The 20,446-nt window shown below is 41.2% G+C and overlaps 1 protein-coding gene across 10 annotated transcripts in view; it reads left to right on the forward strand.

Moving 5' to 3' along the window:
• The window catches only part of WDR7 (WD repeat domain 7), a 354,382-nt gene that overhangs the window by 240,152 nt on the left and 93,784 nt on the right, over positions 1 to 20,446 (forward strand). For all 10 annotated transcript variants that reach the window (XM_042962008.1, XM_015536841.2, XM_042962015.1 and 7 more), the window contains 4 exons: positions 4,119 to 4,305; positions 15,164 to 15,281; positions 17,600 to 17,749; positions 18,323 to 18,405. In XM_042962008.1, the coding sequence (XP_042817942.1) occupies positions 4,119 to 4,305; positions 15,164 to 15,281; positions 17,600 to 17,749; positions 18,323 to 18,405 (538 nt within the window). The remainder of the gene's footprint in view (positions 1 to 4,118; positions 4,306 to 15,163; positions 15,282 to 17,599; positions 17,750 to 18,322; positions 18,406 to 20,446) is intronic.

Consider the following 20,446-nt stretch of genomic DNA (forward strand, 5'->3'; position numbering starts at 1 on the left):
TTGAGCTTTTTAATACTGCCACTAGAGTGCCTTTTATGAGGGAATCAGTCACGATGGCAGATAAAAGCTTCATTCTCCACCTTGCTTACTCAGTGAGGCACTGTGGAACAGTGGAACATCTACATAAAATACATACGTATTTTTGTGCAAAATTAGATTGCATCTCATACAGATTAAAATACATCCGTTATTGGGTACCACCGGTTTAAGGAAAATTCTGAGAGATAAAAGTTAAAATTCATAATATTGTCATGAGACTTTTTTCTGTCAAAAAGGAAGATACTATCAGTGTCTTAATTTTAGCTTTTTATCACCTTGGTCCATGTTGCAGAGTGGCTCTCTTATGGAATCATAGATCAGATAAACCCTCAATTACAGAATGCAATATGAGTTGGAAAAGGAATAAATTTATCTATCCCTTCTTGTTATCGTAACAACCATTTTTTGAAGGCTCGTTCCTTAATATCAGAAAGAATATATGATTAGGAAATTTGAAGTCTTAGGCATCCGAGATTATTCCTTGAGAACATCAGTGTCATTATTCCTGGTAGCATTAAAGTCATAAGCATCTTACTAATCAACAAGGCTAGAAATCAGAAGGTTTAACTTGAAAACTGTCTTCATCTTATCTTATTTACAGGTTTTGCTTGGAATAAGTTGTCAAGACAGATGTGGAGTTTTAACTTTTTCTGCCTTTGTAATTCCAAAACAGACCAAAATAATCATACTCCAGTTAATAAATTTAAATTTTTTTTAATGTTTATTTTTGAGAGGGGGAGAGAGACAGAGACAGAGTGTGACCGGGGGGGGAGGGGGGGCTGCAGAGAGAGAGGGAGACAGAGAATCCAAAACAGGCTCCAGGCTCCGAGCTGTCAGCACAGAGCCCGACGCGGGGCTCCAGCTCACAAACCGCGAGATCATGACCTGAGCACAAGTCGGACACTTAACTGACTGAGCCACCCAGGTGCCCCTGTATTTACTAGATTTAAAATGTGTGTGTTAAATAGGCCATTTTCCTCTCTCCTTCTCCTGGTGCACACATGGCCTGCCAGACCTGTGGGGATCTTGGCTTTGTGTTACCCAGAGATGGTGATTTGAACGAAAGAAGAGATGCTGTATGAGAATTTTACTGACAAGATCACTGAATGAAATGGAAAGTGATTTACAGGAAGGGGTGACAGAGCTGTAGGGAACCTGCATTTCCTGCTGACCTGGGCATCCTCACTGTGAAGGTAGATCACACTTTGCGGGGGGAAGCAAATACCCTGGGGGGCCATTGCAAGGCTAGGGATGTTTGGAAGTACGCTTACTGATTCTCCCTTTTCTGTCGTTTCGTTGGAAGGTAAGTGATCACATCCTTTATGCTGTCCTTCCTACTTTGTCAGAAAAATGATGGAAAATCTCAAGAAATCGGCCACTTAACGGTTTACTTTGCTCTCAGGATAAAATTGTCAGAGTGGCGAGGCAGCTGTCTCCAGAGTTCCCATACACAGGCTGCAAGAAATCAGCAAGGTCCCTAGTATTGCCAGAATGCTCCTGCCTGTAATGAATACAGAGACAGTGGAGTGTCGTTAAGGAAGATGATGATTGAAATGCTATAAAACATTGTACTTAAGAAACCTTCCTTCCCCTTCACAACATTGCTCACCAAGGATACACCTTCAGGGAGCCCTGTCCCTTATGGGGAAGCCGTGGCTACGTGTGCTTCAGGATGTCTGCAGAGAACAGCAGTGGGGGGGTTCTCTGCAGCTCTTACAACTTCCTAGAAGTAAAGAATAACAGAAAAGTGGTGGATTTCTTAACATTTTGAAATACTCTGACAGACTGGGGCCGGGAGCTGCATTAGAAAGGTACATGCAGTAAAGACAGATATATTTACACTTTAGGTTCATAATGTGTGCAAAGTACTGTGCTTGGTGGTTTGGGAGATACAAAGTTACGTGAAACATAGTTCTTACCCTCAAGGAGCAACAAACTTGATGCAGAAAAGGGACATGGCTTATATTGTAAAAAATACCATGTGGCAAGGGATGCGTAGGTGCTAGCAGAAAATAGAGACCAGTGGGCCACCTTTTCTTAAAGGAGTTTATATTTTAATCATCCACAAAACTTGAAGCTTTACATATGGCATCTACATGGCTAAATGGGAGAGTAAAATTTGCAAATACATGTATAAATGAAGTCATGCATTTCAGGATGTTTCCTCCAGGAGGCTCTCCATATATAAGTACCTTTTCAGCTTATGGCATGAGTTGTTAACCCAAGGCCCATGGTGTCCTTGAAATTCTTCTGCAGAATTTGGTGGCTGTGTATATGCATTGTATGTAGTTTTCTGGGGAAAAGACTGATGGTTTTCAACAGATTCTGGAAAGGTCCTGTGGCAGAAGATATTTTGAGCCAGCAATAACAAAGTGCATTGTCAGACTCTTACCTGGGCTTTCCAGCTTCGTTCACTTCATCTCATCTCCGTTGCAATCCATTCTCCTTGAACAATTGGCTAGAACAGGGGCACCTGGGTAGCTTAGTCGGTTAAGCATCTGACTCTTGGTTTCGACTCAGGTCATGATCTCATGGTCTATGAGATCAAGCCCCACATCGAGCTCTGTGCTGACAGCATGGAGCCTGCTTACAATTCTCTCTCGCCCTCTCTGCCTGCCCCCCACTCTTCTCTGTCTCTCTCTCTCTCTCTCTCTCTCTCTTTCAAAATAAATAAACTTAAAAAAAATTGGCTAGAGCATAAACACGAGTAAATGTTTTTATTTGTTGAATGCATCAAAGTTTATATGCCATGCTCTTAATTTTGAGAACAGACAAGCTGAATGTGCTGTTTGTGATGAGCCCTGACTGCCGTTTGTGGAGTGCCCCCGGGTGCTGGGTGCCAGGCAGGACACCTTGCACGCCTTCATTCATTTAACACCCGGGCTCTTCGTGAAGGATAGCTATTCTTACCCCCAGTTTACAGACTAGGAAGATGAAGCTCATGAGTACTGTCCTCAGCCCTTAGTAAGATATGAAACTCTGGTGACTCCCCTGTCTGAAATCTGAAGCATGTGTACCCCTTAACCCGTCGGCTCTGCGGTGCTATGACTTGTAAACTGTTCTGTTCCTTCCCCTCAAGAAACAGACAACCTCTTCTGAATTGCAGCTTGCTCTTCGCCACCCGGGTTGCAAGCTTAATGGCCCTTAGGCGTATGTATACAAATCGTTAGCATTTTCTTCAACATAAAAAAGTACATGTCAATTAAAATCTAGATCATTTCATCAGATTTCAAAGTAATATTGAACTTTTAATTTGTTTACCAAACTCGCGTGAAGAATTTACCACATACCTGGCCTCACTGTACTGGACCAGTAGGGCAGAATGTGGAGAAACATAGATGCTTGTGGGGGAGACTTTTTACAACTACCCCTCTCCCTTCTCCATCCCTCATCCCTGCTGGTAAGCATCAGCTGTGATGAGAAGTGCGACTGACAGAAGCAGTTGACATGTGAACTCTTAGGTGCAGAAGAGTGATGAGTACCGCATAACATCATTTGAAGCCATCTCCAATTTGTGCAGTGCTGGGTAGGAAAAACCTTGTTAGGAAGTTAGGGTGCCTGATATGTTTCGAAATGATATATACTTATTCATACGTAATTATTATGTAACCAAAGCCCTTTAGAACATGGTATGAAATACTGTAGCCTAGCTTATTTGTTTAAAGTATGTGGCTGGGAGCACCTGGGTGGCTCAGTCGGTTAAGCGTCCGACTTCAGCTCAGGTCATGATCTCGCGGTCCGTGGGTTCGAGCCCCACGTCGGGCTCTGTGCTGACAGCTCAGAGCCTGGAGCCTGTTTCAGATTCTGTGTCTCCCTCTTTCTCTGACCCTCCCCTGTTCATGCTCTTTCTGTCTCAAAAGTAAATAAAGGTTAAAAAGATAAAAAATAAAAATAAAGTATGTGGCTGAAGAAACTGTAAACTTGGGGTCTTTTAATAATCTTAATGTTCAAAACCCCTTTTCAGTTAAAAAAAAAAAAAGAGAAATCCAACATGGTTTACATTTTGAAAATACGCTTCAAAGAAAACATCACCAAAGTAAAATTTCTCTATTGCTTTGTCTTTTATTTTGTAATTTCAGGTAAGGCGCTGACATTTCTACTGTTGCAGCCCCCGAGCCCCAAACTGCCCCCCCACAGCACGATCCGAAGAACAGCCATTGATCTGATTGGCCGTGGCTTCACAGTCTGGGAGCCTTACATGGACGTGTCTGCAGTCCTCATGGGGCTTCTCGAACTTTGTGCTGATGCCGAGAAACAGCTCGCCAAGTACGTGCTCAATCCCAGTTAATACAGATGGGTTTTGTTTGTGTTTTGTTGGTTGGTGTTTCGTTTGTTTATTTCTGTTGGAGGTCATTGATGGCCCTTGATAGAGTGTGCATTTTTAATAGACCAAAAAAAAAAAAAAAAACAATAGACAAACATCTCTATATATGAAATGTTGGTTATAGACCATGAAAGGGAAGTATATTTCTATAATTTGGGCACAGTTGAGATTTAGCATTGATTGATTGATCTATGACATAGTTTTCAATTATGCTTATTGGGCCTTTTATATATAACATTACATATTATTACCTAGTAGTAGTGTAAACATGTCACTTAGAAGGAAAATTATATTTATACTTGCTCAGAAATGTTTTACTTATAATAGAATACATGGACATAGTTTGGGGAGTTACCCTTCATACTCACAGTGATTTTTTAAAATAAAATTTATTTATGGGCACCTGGGTGGCTCAGCAGGTTCAAGTCATGATCTTGCGGTTCGTGGGTTCAGGCCCTGCATCGGGTTCTGTGCTGACAGCTCAGAGCCTGGGGCCTGCTTCGGATTCTGTCTCCCTCTCTCTCTACCCCTTGCCCACTCGTGTGCACGTGCATGTACACTCTCTTTCTCTTTCTCTCTCAAAAATAAATATTAAAACTTTTTTTTAAAAAATGCAGTGTATTTATTTATTGAGAGAGAGAGAGAGAGAGAGAGAGAGAGCGCACATGCGAGTGGGGAAGAGGCAGAGAGAGGGAGAAAGAGAGGATCCCAAGCAGGCTCCCTGCTGTCAGCACAGAGCCCAGCATGGTACTCTATCTCATGAACTGTGAGATCATGAGCTGAGCCAAAATCAAGAGTCAGACACTTAGCTGACTGAACCACCCAGGTGCCCCTCATAGTGATTTTTAAAATCGCGCTTTTTAAGGCTTCCCTTGCGCACAGGATATGACTGACCATAGGAGGTTGCAGAGATGAGGGTCCTGGGAAAGGCAGATGAGTTGAGGGAGCCACTAAAGTCAGTAGGAAACCGTTGGTAGCCAAGTGGCCAAGAATGATGGGAAGGGGCTTGGGGGTGGTGATAGAGGTTCATCTTGACTAATTCCCCAGAGGAAGGTGTTTGTTTTTGTTTCTTTTTAGTATAGCCATCTTAGCTGGTGGGAATTCCTAGTCAGGAATCCTTGAACTGGCCCAGGTGCCTCTCTAAATGCAAATGTTGTCACCTCTTTGATTTTTCTCAATGGGCATTTCATTCTTATCTTTGTTAACCTTGGAAAAATCTAGAAATCTCTGCCCTTTTCATCATGGTTGTCTTTCTCATAGCCCACGGTTTCCTTATGACCCAGCATGGCTTTGGGCCTGTAGTCTTTCTGCTGGCTGCACTAGGCTCGGGAAGTGGAGACCGAAGAAGCTAGTAGAGGCTGGACTGTGGCTTTGCCTGCAGATTGGGTATTCCTGGCCCCGAGTCCCAAGATGGGTTGGTAGGAGAAGGAATTTATTCTAGTTTAGGCAACTGCCTGCCCCCCCAACTTCCTGTCATACAACCACACTTCTAAACATCACCTCTGTGTCTCCCTAGCTGTACGTTCTTCGGTAGGTCACTTCACCTCTTAACCTCGGTTCTGTCTACAAGTTGGGGTTAGGTAAGCACCTGCCTCATAAGGTTGATATTAAGTGTGTTTGTATTTGCAGAGTGCTTAAAAGAGTACGTAGCACATGTTAAAAGGTTGAATGGATGTTCCCAACAGGTGGTAGTGTCAGTGGTGATGCCATCCATTGTCATTGTTTCAGTGTTCCACAGACCAAGAGCAGCTCATTTCTAGAATGAATAATTGACATAATGGCAGCCCGCATAGGTTTTGGATACAGGAGGCCTGCAGTTCTTGATTGACTTTAAGAATTAGGAAGAAAGTGAGCCTGTGAGTTGGAAGCAATAGTAAGAGGCAGCTGGCCTTTGTGCAAAGCCCAGAACATATTTCCAACCCTTTGCTGTCCCCCTTGGCTGCAGGTGCCCTGTACAGCCTCCAAGGAGTCTAGAATTTTGTTTTGACCTAATTTTATAGCCTATTTTCAAGGCTGATCTAAACACAATTTCAACAGTGTGCAGTCTTGTTTTGTTGCCTGGGAGAAGTAATGGGCTTTATTTTAGGCATAGTATTTAAAATTTGCTTTGTTTTGTTTTTAAATCCGTGTACACAAAGCTTCTATCAGCAAACATAAAGATGTGCTGTGTTTTATCTACATGTAGTATGTCCACAGACACAAATACTTTAGCGCTTCAGTACGTAATTTAAATCTTGCTATTACATCCTTTTCTGTCATGAAGATTAGTATAACTCTCTATACACAGCTCTGAATAAATGAATGTATCAGCATGTAGCCTTGAGGAGTCCAATGTAATTTTCATCATGATAAATTGCATAATAAGCAAGAAAATGTTTGCTTATTAATCTATAACAAGATTTAGATTGAAAATGGCCTGTTCCATCCATGAATACTTGGTACAGGCTGTGGAAGGACCGAGATGGGGCAGAATGGAGCAGGGACATGTACAGGGGGGACCCGCATGATGCCGGCCTCCTGGGCCACCCTTTTGTGCCTGATTTGCTGTGTACATCCTAACGGTGCTCAGCTACCTTGCTTCTGACTGCGATGTTACACATGCTTTATGAGGAAGCTTTTATGGTAGGCTTGTGCTTTTTTAAAATTCCAGCTCACGTTAATTGAAAAAGAAAAAAAAAAAATACACAACGCTTCCCTCTTGATTCCCATTCTTGTGAGTTTGTGAGGGAGGAGACTGAGGAGGGTGGCTAGTCCAGGCTGCTGCCTAGTTCTGGAGACCACAGATGATAGCAGAGTTTCTTTCTTCCTCTCTCTCCCACATACTGACATCCTCTGTCAGAGATGATTTCTGAGAAGTCTCCTGCAAGACTATGGGTGGCCCCATTGATAGGGCATTTTTCCAAAATTCAAATGACTTTCTTTTAGAGATAGAACTGAGAATTTTCCATCTTTGAAATAAAAATAAAACCAGTTGGTTTCTAATATTTTCAAATATTTCACCAAACCTTAAACTGTGTTAAGTAAGCAAGCTTTTACTGAGTAGTTGATATTCGGAAGGGACAGTATGGGGTATTGTATAGTTACAAAGTTGCATCAAACAAAGATCCGGTCTCCAAGGCACTTGCTGTTGGAAGGAAGGGTAAGATGTGCCTGGAGGTAATCACGATGGGAAGTGAGAAGCTGTGTGAAAGGTATGGACGCCCAGAGCGTTGGGGGGGGCGGGAGGGGGGGAGGGGGAGTCACGGCTGGGTGCTCAGAAAGGATGCTGGGAAGAGTTTTCTTTGCATCTTTCATCGGGATAATTGTGAGGAGGGGCAGAAGAGCAAGTACCTGCAAAAGACAGACGGGGAGTACAGGCATGCCCAGCAGATGCCCAAGTGCTCCTTAAAACGCAGGGCAAGTGACTAGACACGCTGTTTTACATTGTATTCATTAATTCCTTGCAGAACCTCAACTGTGGGGTGTGCCCAAGTAAAACTTGAACGTAAGCCTCTTCCCGGTTATCTCTGGGGAATAGAATTCCGGGCTAAAAAGAGGATGGGTTTTACCTTTTCCTTTATAAAATGATGATAAAAATGATAATAGAAGATCACAAAGCAAATCCGAGAGGGGTTCTGTCTCTTGTCCACAGAAACACCGGTCAGTGAAAAAGGTGAGTTTCAGACCTAGGTCTCGCTGACCCAGGTCTGCTCCCGCCGCTCTCCACCTCGCGCCTGCGGAGTAATAAGATAGCCTGTTCAGAGGACGTGAAAGTGCTCAAGTAAGAGTTTTCAGCGTACTTTCAGATTTTAAAAACACACTGAGGGAAATCATTGCCATCACGAGTTTTGTACCTTCTGGAAAAATAGCCTATTTAAATATCAGGAAGCTCCTTGAGTGCCTGGGCCATGTATTATGCATGTATTCATGTTTATTCATAGCACCTGTCACATGATTTGCATTCAATAGACACTTAATTAAGTCATAGAATTTTAGAGATGAAACTCTTCAGCAGCATTCAATCCGGTGCTCTCAAGATGCTATTCAATAGAAACAAAGTTGGGAGAGCTAATACAACTTGCCTGAGATCTCAGCAGTACTGGAGGAGTAGAGACTGTCACTCGAGCCTCCCGACTCCCATTCTGCTGTTCCCATACCCGTATGGTTATGCCACCCTTTATGTGGCAGACGATCTACAGGTAGACTCTCTGGGGAAGTTTTTAAATTAATGATTATGGGCTGCTCATTCATGATGGACCGTTGAATAGAAAATGCAGGCTGCATTGCATTGAGATCATAGGTAGAGCCATCTCAACAAATGGTGAGAAAAATAGAAACATGTAGTATTATGTTTTTTATAAATCCATCATTTTTTAGATCAGCATGGTTATGTAAATAAGGATACAGTGTTAGAAACGGTTGAAAATCTGACTTTATAAATGTATGGAAAAACTGTTGTGCTACTGGAAAACTAGACTCCGTTCTCCACGCGTTGTGGTCTGTTTATGGTTTTGTTTTCCTAGTTCATGTTGTGGGGCCTTTACTCTGAAAGAGAAGGGCAGAGCCGTTTCGGCCCCCACTGCCAAAGGTGGGCGGTCTCTCATCTGTTACTGCCACGACTGAGGGATGTTAATGAATTGCCAAAACCCACTGCTTTTCTGGGATATTCAGTTTACCAAACTTTCAAAGAGAAACGTATAGTCACTGGAAACCATGCATGCTTTGAAAGCCCCATATGTTAGAAATACTCTTTTTGAACCACATAAAGTAGAATTGGAGAAAAGGGAATTGGCATTTTAACTCAAGTTTCAACCACACTTTTAAAAATTTGAGCGGCAGGGAGTAGAAAAAAAGAACACATCATACAAACAATAAGGCGCTTGAGGATTTTACATTTAAATTATTTTTCCTGGGGCGCCCGGGTGGCTCAGTCGGTTGAGCACCAAATTCAGACTCTTCACTAGTTCACGATCTCGCAGTTTGTGAGTTCGAGCCCCGCGTCAGGCTCTGTGCGTACAGCTCAGAGCCTGGAGCCTGCTTTGGATTCCGTGTCTCTTTGTCTGCAACCCCCCGACTTGTGCTCTGTCTGTCTCTCTCTCAAAAATAAATAAATGTAAAAAAATTTTTAAATTATTTTTCGTATTCATATGACATCTATTTTTAATAGAAAGTTTATAATCTGAGGGAACCATTTGACTAAATCTTGTTAGCACAGATTTTACATTACAACTCCTAGTTGTAAATGTGTACAACGTATGGGAAATAGGTCTAAAAGACAGGCACTTGTTGGGGCCTTCGCCACATTTGCGTTTAAGAAACTGATGCCACCTTTGAGTTATCAAATTTAAGGTTTAACATGACAAGAATTAACGATTCTTGATTACATTGAAGACATTTATTAGTACATCTGTTTTACCCAGAAGGGGTAAGATGGAACTCCCAGTTGTTCTGTAAGTATGCATATTCCAGATAATTTCAGTCTTTGTTCTCCATGAGCCTTGTTTTCAGTGCCCTATTACTCTTTGACTTGGTCAGCTTGGACTTCCATAACTCATACCACAGACTGGTATTGAAATTTATTTCTCGTAGTTCTCGGAGCTGGGAAGTCCAAGAACAAGGTGCTGACAAGGCAGGTCTCTTAATGAGGCCTCTTCCCTGGGCTGGTAGGCGGCTGGCTGCCATGTCGCGGTGTGCCCACCACTCGGGGACAGAGTGAGAGCAAGCTTTCTGGTGTCTCTCCAGTGGGCACAGATCGCACCGTGAGGGCCGCACCCACATGTCCTCATCTGACCCTAATTATCTCCCAGAGGCTCCATCTCCAGAGACCATCACATTGGGGTGAATTTTCAGGGGACACAAACATTTAGTCCATAATACTGTTGACCATGATTTGTGGGTTGTTCTCTGAAAGTCTAAGTGGTCTTTCCCCCCTGAATATTCTCATAGAGTATTCCTTAATTTGACAGATGGGGAAGTCTGACAATTGTAGATGGTGACATTTAACTATAGCAGTCTTACATGTAACTTTTAAAATGCTTTTACCACAATGGAGTAAGGGTTAGAACAGGATTAATGAGCAGTCATGTAAGGAATGAGCTCAGCCTGAGTGAACTATTTTTCTATTCATGATTTTTATTTACAGTATCTATCATCTCTGGTATTTCATATGGGATGTGTACACCAAAGTGCTGAGTAAAATAGAGAGTATGTCATCTCATATTTTTTAAACTAAAGACCCATCTTATAAACCTAAATAACAAATGATCTGCATAACAGCCAGATAAGCAGGATCAGATGAGAAGAGTGAGTTCTGTGCTCACATACAGATTCCAGAATAAGGCAGACACCCCTTTAATTTCAGACCTCTGAGCGTATGATCCTTCTTCATTCAGTTAGAATCCCACATTAAAATATATCACATACACAGTGCACCTTTGACTTGCAAGATAACTACATGTAGAATTAGACTTCGTCTGTTGGGACTACCAGATCAATTACTTTGACTTCATTGCCTGGTCAGTTCAGCCAAATAACTGGCTTAAGTGTTTTTTTTTCCTGCCGGATTTTCCGGGTAACTTCATTTAGCACGTAACTATTGAGCTACCACGATGTCCAAGGGCTGCACTAGGCACTTTGGGGGGATACACAGGATTAGAAGGCATGGTACCTATCTGCACAGAGTTCACAATACAAAAGTAATTCATAATGCCTGGCAGAATCAGATTCAGTGCTAAGAGCCTAGAATAAATGGGTTTTGTTGTTGGTTGTTTTTGTTTCACTAGATTGTAATTGAATGCTCTAGCAATTGCAGACCAACACGCAGGCTTGAGCAAGAATTGAACAGAAGGGAGGGAGGAGAGTGTGCCAATGGGGAGAGGGTAGTGGAGAAGCATAAGCCACATACCATAGTCAGAAAAGAAATGGAATTCTAGGGACGGACTTTGAAATTATCCTGGCCTCAGGAGCATGGGTGTTGAAAAGACTGAGTTATGAGTTAGTGAAACTAGATTATGGAGGACTCAGGACCTCAAGCCAAGGAGTTTAAGATTTTTCTTAGAAGCACTGGGACCCAATGAGGTTTTTAAGCAGGTTAGCCATGAAATAAAGTTAGTGCTTTTGGAAGATTACTCTGGCAGTGGGGCATTAAGTGGACTACAGAGGAGAGAAAAGGTTTGTCTTCTTCCCCTATGCCTTGGCCACTCCTCTCTGTTCTCACACGTGAAACCTTCCATCCTGTGCACTGTGGCTATGCTGAACCTGTGCAGAACCTTGACCTCAGAACAACAGAACCTTGACCTCAGAACCTGTGCAGAACCTTGACCTCAGAACAACAGATGTGTCCACATTGTGACGTCCTGCACTTAGGCCGTCAGACACTGATGGTGGGAATCGCTCAAATGCACACATCGACGCCTGTGCACATTGTGGGGTGTCCCTGCTTCTGCTGAAATCACGGGCAGTAGTCGTATGGGTCTTTGGTTAGCTTCCTTACCTATTACCCTACAGCTTCTCTTCCAGACCCCAAACTTGACCACTTTTCCTACCACAAGAAGTTTGCCGATTTCCCCAAATTCACAAGGTCATTTGCTGAGATGGGTTAAGGGTGATATGGGACTAGGCCTTTAACTTGAAACCAGTGACCTGCTGTTAGTTCATCTCATTTTCTGTTCACTTTGTTTCTGCTTGTGAGAGTCACCTTGGGCCAGAAGAAACATCTATTGTATGTATAATATAGGTGAGAGGCTTGGCTGGAGGTTTTTCCATCTGCCTGCTCATTTAATCTTCTCAACAGCCTTGTGAAGTGGGTCCTCTAATAGGCCCATTCTACATACCTTGTGCTTATTCAGTCCAGGGTGGCCAAAGAGCACAGCATAAGGTTAGGGGTACAGTATCCACTCGTCACGGGTCATCCTCAGGTGAACACACACATGCATAGCCATTCATTCCCATTCTCCCCTTCTCTTTCTCCCTTCCTTCCCCCTCTTCTTGGCTTCCCACTGAACTTTTCTCCAGAGGGCACAGAGAAGGGCTGGAAGAGCAGTGGGTGGTGAGTCTGGTGGGATCCTGTTTGTGTGAGTAGAACTCTGGTTTCCAACTGCAAGAGGTCACAACAGCACACAGCTGGGAATAGACGGGACTCTTCTGCATGTATTCCGGAAGGGTCCTCCGACACTTGGCCTGCAGAAGGCAGATCCCATCCCTTAGCCACTAAGGAGGCGGTACCGCCACAGGGATGGCAGACAGGCAGCCAGAACCACGAAGTTCAGCAGGGGCAACATGTTGTCTATCACCATGTTTCCCTTGATAACGATGGAGCCCATTAGGCAGCCCCGTCATTAACATATGTATCTGTGCTTCACTCGCAACCCTTACCGCAGCTCTGTAAGCTTGGTCTTCCCATTCCTGTAAAGTTGGGTCATTTGTACCACACATAAGACTTCTATCTTCAGCTCAATTTGATCTTTTTGAGGACTGTTTGAATCCCATTTCTGCCATTTAGTACAGTTGCTTTCCATTACAACCTTCTGTCCACACCAATTGATTGACAACTGTGCGTATCTTCATTTAAATTGTGATTGACGTTGAAAAGAACAGAGCTGAAGTCCACGTGTTACCACATACCACTGGAAACCTCACTCAGGGATGCAGTCTAGCCGTTCATCCAAAGTCGCAGAGTTTGGTCATGTGACCGACCAGTTCATTAATCCAGTTAACCACAGTATGGTCAAGCCCCACCCCCTTTATTTGCTCCAAAGGTCCCTGTCCTGAAAGACATCACACTACTACCTTGGCTCCTCACTGAGCTCTGGACCCAACTTCCCCTTCACAAAATGCTGATACCACCCCCTTCCTGGGCAGAGGCGTGAGGACATAGTGTAGGAAAGTTCAATTTCAAACCCAGACCTCAGGTTCCACTTCCAGTTCTTCCTCCCTGCCGTGCCTTCCAGACATGGGCCAGGCTGCCCAGGAGATAGACATCCTTTTCCCACGGCTGACTGCCGGGCAGGGGTTGTTGCCTGGGGATCTTTTCCAACTCCCAACATTCTGTGATTTTATTGATCTTAGGAAATTTGAGTTAGGTTTGCTCACAATTATATAGTTAACATACCAGTTTTGCTGGTTTCAGCCTTTTGATAATATCAACACCTTTTTGTATTGGCGAAAGAAACATCATACAGAATCTAGAAAGTGTAATCAGCTTTTGAATTTCTTAAAATGTGATCTAAACGTTACAATAATTATTAACCAATCCAGGCCAACAGTGCTCACACGGTGAACATTTCTTTTCTGGAATTCTCAATAGTAAAGTTTAATCCAGAAAAGAAACTGGCCACCTACCCCGCCCTGCTTTACTGTTAAGCGCCTCTTTCCAGCCCCTACCGAGTACCTAGGATGTCAGGATCGTCTTTGGAGGTGGTATGTTCGCCCTGGCGGGCTTCCTGTTTCTTGCACATGCGCGCTATATGCGCGTACATCCGCTCACATCTCTTTTTAGTGGTAAACATCAAAGGAATGCTGTCCACCCTCCTGTCTGAGATCCTGCTTTGTATCCACCCTCAGCTTGGAAAAAAGACTGGAGACCATTAGATGTTCAGTCAAAGATTTAAGCAATGTAGCAGTCACAAAAAAATTATAAGCAGAATTCTTTATAATCAATTTACCTTTCTGTTAACAGTGATCAGAATGCCTAATGCCTACTTATTTTCATCTAAAAGTTAAAATAATGATTCTTAGACTAATCATAGAAATATTTGTAAACTTTTTAAGAATTTTTAGTAAACATAATTCAGTTTACACATGAAACATGCATGCTTATTTAATTGGAGCAGGAAAAATCTTCATATAATTTCTTATGGGTATTTAAGTGTCGAATTTATTTAACTAGAGGGAGAAACTATGATGCATCTCTTACTGAGTAGCAAAATGCCCCTTGTGTACAGCTGATGTGTGGATCACATCCCACATTTTAATAAAAAGTCTTAACTAGTTTTCACAGTAGTCCCTGTAAAATGTACAGGAAGCCTACAACAGAAGTCATATTTAGGTTTTAGGGTTGGCAAAGGAATATAATATCACTATCCTATGAGAATAGTCTCACAGCTTGGAAAGATTTATTTCATCATGTATATATGCTTATATAAAGCCTGGACAATGCCATGCCTATGATCTTTATAGAGAGAAAATAAGTATCCATTAATATAATTTTTGCGTCAATACAAAATAACCATTGGCAGAACATGCTGACTAGTAGATTGGTACTAAAAGTATTGACCATGAGGTAAATTAACAGTACTGAGGTTATTTCAAACTAAAAATAATTATAAAAACTAAAAATAATTTTGCAATTTTCAGTTCTTTTGAGAATTCTATGGACAGAAGTGAATTTTGCTTCCTTTCAGATACGTGTCCTTAAATGAAGCCTTTTTATGTGGCCTTACAAACAAATTATTACCTTTCATTTTTTTTTTTTTTTTAGCAAAAAAACTGAAAATGCCCAGCTCAGTCTTCTTTCTTGCCTTATTCTGAGCTTTGGGATGTGCGTTCAGTACTAGTTCTTGATAATTTGTTAACAAGGCGTTTTTAACACTTTGGACAGATGCACATACTGTTTTCAATCTTCACGGTTAATTATTCGATTTTGTATTTGATGCCAGAACACCCTGACTCCTAATCACTGCTCATTGTTGCAAGTCCATTATATTCTAACTGTTTGAGTGCTCTCATTGACCTTGAACTGACATTATAAGCTGTGTCTAATCTTTTCAGTCTATATTTCTAATGCTTCTTTTCTCTTTTCCTTTCTTTCTGATCCCTGTTTAGCATCACAATGGGGCTGCCTCTTAGCCCGGCTGCTGACTCCGCCCGCTCTGCGAGGCACGCCCTCTCGCTCATTGCCACTGCCAGACCACCCGCCTTCATCACAACTATCGCCAAAGAGGTGAGGGAGCCTCTCTGGGTGCTCCACCTTCTCACTTAGAGGAATTATTAGACCTTGTGAGCTGAGGGTCCATATCCACGAATAATCTTTCCAGTTTGTTCTAGAACAACGCAAGCTAATAATCTCGTGCTGAAATGAATAGATACGAACCTGTGTGCCTGCACAGTGATTACCACGGCAATGCCTTCATTACGTGCGCTTTTGTATTCATTTTTGTTCTCTAAGTTAACTCACTTGCAAATATTTGAAATTAATTTTTCCATCTGAAATATAGCAGGCTGATTCTAATTAAAATATGCTATAGGTATTCATATTTTACAAGTATAAATTCCTGCCTGTAATCAAAACTTAACTTATTTAACATTGGCTCTTCAACTGTAAACAAAAATGTAAGTCATAAACTTGCTAATGGTTTTTCCTATTACATGTCGCAGATAAAGACTTGAATGCCGATTGATTCCCACGTTCTTAGTGTTCTAACTAATTGCCCACATCTAACTGAAAAACTAGTAAAGAACAATGAGCCAATTATAGGATCTTTCCTATGGGTCTTAGTAGTGGGAGAACAAGGAAAGGGTGATCAGCTCCTATATTTTTTTTAAAGGTTTATTCCATTTCAGCATGAATAACGTGCAGAGTTGGTGTCCGTGGGGTATGAGCTCTGTCTGAGTTGTTTTTCCTGTAGCTATGATGAATTTTTAAAATACTAAATAAATACCTCTGAGTCTGCCCTGATAACCTGAAGCCTACCGGGCCTGTGTCTGCCCCAGAGCCATCCTTAACAGGCATGCAGCAAATACTTGTGACGTGAAGGTAACTGGAAAGGAGGAAGGAAGGTCCTAATAGCCAGTTGTATCGGTTTATATGAAGTGATGGGACTTTGAATTCATACCTAAAATATGTAGAGTAAGGCTGTGTGTTTTTCTAAGTGTGTAAAGTGAGATTACACTGTATTTAAAATATGCATGTGTAATATTTTTATAATTTATAGATATTATATATTTATATGAAGTATATGTATGAATCAACAGATTTATTAGCCACGGAATTTTTTTTTTTTTACCAGTTTTTGTATCAGTTGAATATGCATAGGTAGTAATTTTGAGAATATTGAATAAACCTTACATCAGTCTGACCACATACACAGGTCCTATAAATGCCAGGCATAAAACTGACTCTTTAAAGAGTAAATAAGTATTTATGTTAATTGTGTTTTTGAAATTAATTTTCACCATTTCCTTATGAATATTTTTTAAGTTTATTTATTTATTTTGAGAGAGAGAACGCGGGTGCATGAGTGGGGGAGGGACAGAAAGAAAGGGAGACAGAATCCCAAGCAGGCTCCACGCTGTCAATACAGAACCTGACGTGGGGCTCAAACTGACATCATGACCCGAGCTGAAACCAAGAGTCAGATGCTTAACTGGCCGAGCCACCCAAGCACCCCCACATATGAGTATTTTTAAATGAACTGTTAGAATAGCCGCGCCTTGGATTTACTGTACTCCAGCATTTGGTTAGAAAAGGTATTTTTTTTAATATTTTAATGTTAATGCTCTACGAATTGCCAGTTGACTCCCACGTTCTTAGTGTCCGACTATTTCAATGTAATAGTTAACATTTACTACTTTGTAAAAATAAGTTTACCACTTCCCTTAGAGTTTTGGAGTAAAATCCTGAAGTTCTTCTCACTGTTACTACTGACCCCTCCCCTGTCCTCATGCCCACTCCTCCATGGCTGGCCCAGCGCCCAGCACTGTTCTTCCTCCTCTGAATGATGAAGACTTACAGTCTGTATGGGAAGAAAAATCACATTGGACTTACATTCTTTACAGTGCCTGTTGTTTTTGGAGGTATATGGGAAATACGACACTTTTTATGGGAAATCCGACACTTACAATGATGCCTGTTAGACCGGAAGTGTTATATAAGCATCATTTGCTATTATTACTTGAGAGCAAGTCTCCTGTCTTTTGCTTGCTGGTATCTTCTAACTGCTGTCCACCTCAGCACCAGATCTACCAAATTCACAGACCTTCAGTCTGTCTTTGGAGAAATCTCATGGTAATGTTGTCTTGAGGTCTCATATAATACCCGGGAACTTAGCGAATTTTATCAGAGAATACTCGCTGAGCTTTTACTGTACTAAATACTTTTCTTTTGCAATCAAGTGTTTTCTGACCCACCCCAAGAGGTTTGTTTCTGTTGATTCTCCTTTTCCCCCTACTGTATTAACAAGTGAAAAACAAACTAGTGGCTGGGAACGCAGAACTGAGTGGAGCGTCAATCATACCTACAGCACGGAAATGTTTCCACAGGTGCACAGACACACAGCGCTTGCAGCAAATACCCAGTCACAGCAGAGCGTGCACACAACAGCTCTTGCACGAGCTAAAGGGGAAGTTCTGAGAGTCATTGAGATTCTTATTGAAAAGATGCCCACAGATGTTGTGGATCTTCTCGTAGAGGTAAGAATATCCTGCTGTAAATGTGGCAGCAACAGCCTAAATCAGATAGGTCAGTGCAGTATAGAAATCAGCATTTTTATTTCCAGCATCTCAAAACGAAAGACGATTAAACGAATTAGCTTTTGTACCATTTCACAGGACCTTATTCAAATTTCGTTAACAAATCAAAATAATCATTGTGTACGCTTACCATTCACAGGGAACTAGTCTATGTTGGAGTAATTCTTAGAAGAGTATGTCCTCTTTAATGCCTTCCATTATGAATCAAACAATACATGTAGTGTGTTTGAATAAAAGCTACCCGTATTGTAGATAAATCTGAATCGCCTTTGAAGTCAACAAGTCTTGTTTCTTCCTTTTACTGTTCTTTTGTTTTTTTACAGGTAGGAGAAAGAATAGTTGATAGTATGAAGTAAATCTACTGTAGCTTTAGTAAATATAGTGTAGTTTTAAAGTAAATATTGCGATCAAACTGTCTAGAATTTTCATGCAAATGAGGCCTAAGTGAATAATTTAAATTTTGGAAAATTAAGTATTTGAAATTAACTTTACATATGTATCTTTTCTATAAAGGTTATGGACATCATTATGTACTGCCTTGAAGGATCTTTAGTTAAAAAGAAAGGTCTTCAAGAATGTTTCCCAGCCATCTGCAGGTAAAGAAACCTTCAGTAGCATGCAAGATAAATAATTTCTTCTGTTTGTTTTAAGGAAATGCCATCAAATCATCATTTTTTAATTTATTTTTTAAAGTTTATATATATATACATATGTATATATATGTGTATATTTTTAAAGTTTATTTATTTATTTTGAGAGAGAGAGAGAAAGAGCAGGGGGAGGGACAGAGAGAGAGAATTTCAAGCAGGCTCAGCATGGAGCCCACTATGGGACTCAAACTCACAAACCATGAGATCATGACCTGAGCCGAAATCAAGAGTTGGACGCTTAACTGACTGAGCCACCCAGGCATCCCTATTTATTTATTTTTGGGAGAGAGAGAGAGCACACAAGCAGGGGAGGGGCAGAGAGAGAATCCCAGGCAGGCTCCATGCTGTCAGCGTGGAGCCTGACATGGGGCTCGAACCCACGAACTGTGAGATCATGACCTGAGCCAAAATCAAGCGTCAGATGCTTGACTGACTGAGCTACCCCGGTGCCCCTCAAATAAATAATTTTTACTAACGAATTATTTTTGAAAAATTTTAGCAGGATGAGTTTGTAGTCTGATGCCTGCTTACATTCTGAAAACAAGGCAGCTTACAGTCAAAAACACAAATGCGATAGAACCACTATTTGAAATTGGGTCATGAAGAGATTTTCTCAAACCTTAAAAAAATGAGTAAGAGATAGCATCTATGGAATATGTGTGTGCTCTCACATTCATTACTCCAATTAACATTTCTATTAAGAAGAGAGTCTAGGAAGCCTCTGACTTAGGAGAGAAGGTACACTTTTCAGCCAAGGGAAAACTTTATGGCTCATTTTCACTGGTAAGTTTCTTTTTTTAATATAAAGATAGCAATTTCCTATGGTACTACTCAGTGTAGGTGTTTTTCCCTGGGAGAAAACTGGCCAAGAGCAGTAAAAACTTCTATAAACAATGTTGCATATGTTAAGCACAACCAATAATTTTAGATGTCTATAGCATTTAACTGTTATGAAATGAAAGTTTTTAAAATGTCAAATGTAGTCATGTTTATTTTTCCTTTAAAGTAGTTTTTGGTTCTTAAAATGTTTATAGCTTAGGGAACATTTTGTTAATTTTTTTTTTTTTTTTTAACTCCAAGGGGTCAGTGGAAATAGTGCTTAAGTCTATTGAAAATCATGGTGTTTTGTAGAAAATAGAACAACCAGTTAGTCATCGTTACATAATGTTTTTCCTTTTAAGACCAGTTTAGTGATTTCCTTACTTATTTTTTGCTTTTACTTTCCATTTTGCTTTCTCTGAGTGTACGGTAGCAAAAAGCTTTATTTTAGGCTGTAAGCTTAAATTTTTGCCTGAGAGTAGTGATGTTACATGATGCGTAGTTACTTCTTCTGTATCTCCTGGCATTTGAGCAAGTCTTTGCTGAATTAATTGTACTCCGTGAGTCTTCCAATATCTACAGTAGACTTTATATTGTAGTCTCGTCATTTTGCTGTTGCTGAGTCACAGCACCCAGAAATGAAACCAAGAACACCTACACGAAAAGATTATGCTGGAATATACATGTGTACAGATATGTATTTTCTTGTGGTACAGATTAGGCATGTTAGAACGCAGTAATTTTTTAACACCATGCCACATTAATTCTGGTTTGCGTTCCTTTTGTTAAAAATCGTATGTATAAAATCTTTTCACGCAGTTAATTGATAAGAGTACATGTAGCTGTTATATTCCCAGTCACTCGTTCTCTAAGGACATGCCTATGAGAAATGGACACTGGGGTGTCACTTTACAGATGTGATGATTATTGCAGAGCTGAATGTTAGCAAAGCCTTTCTTATGGCGTCCGTCATGGCGAAGTAAATAAGCGTCCTGAAGTTAATGTGACAAAATTGTTCGGTGTTTAAAGGGCCTGTCTTTGCCCTTGCTGGAATCCTGCCTCCCTCCCAAGCGGCACCCTCAGTTCCTTCAGTCGCCCTAGTTTACCGGAGTCCGCTTTTTTTGCTGGTATCTCATTGCCAAAGAGTAAGGGTTCTGCTGGATTGCTA

Source organism: Panthera tigris, chromosome D3 (genome assembly GCF_018350195.1).
Source record: "Panthera tigris isolate Pti1 chromosome D3, P.tigris_Pti1_mat1.1, whole genome shotgun sequence".
Lineage (NCBI taxonomy): Eukaryota > Metazoa > Chordata > Mammalia > Carnivora > Felidae > Panthera > Panthera tigris.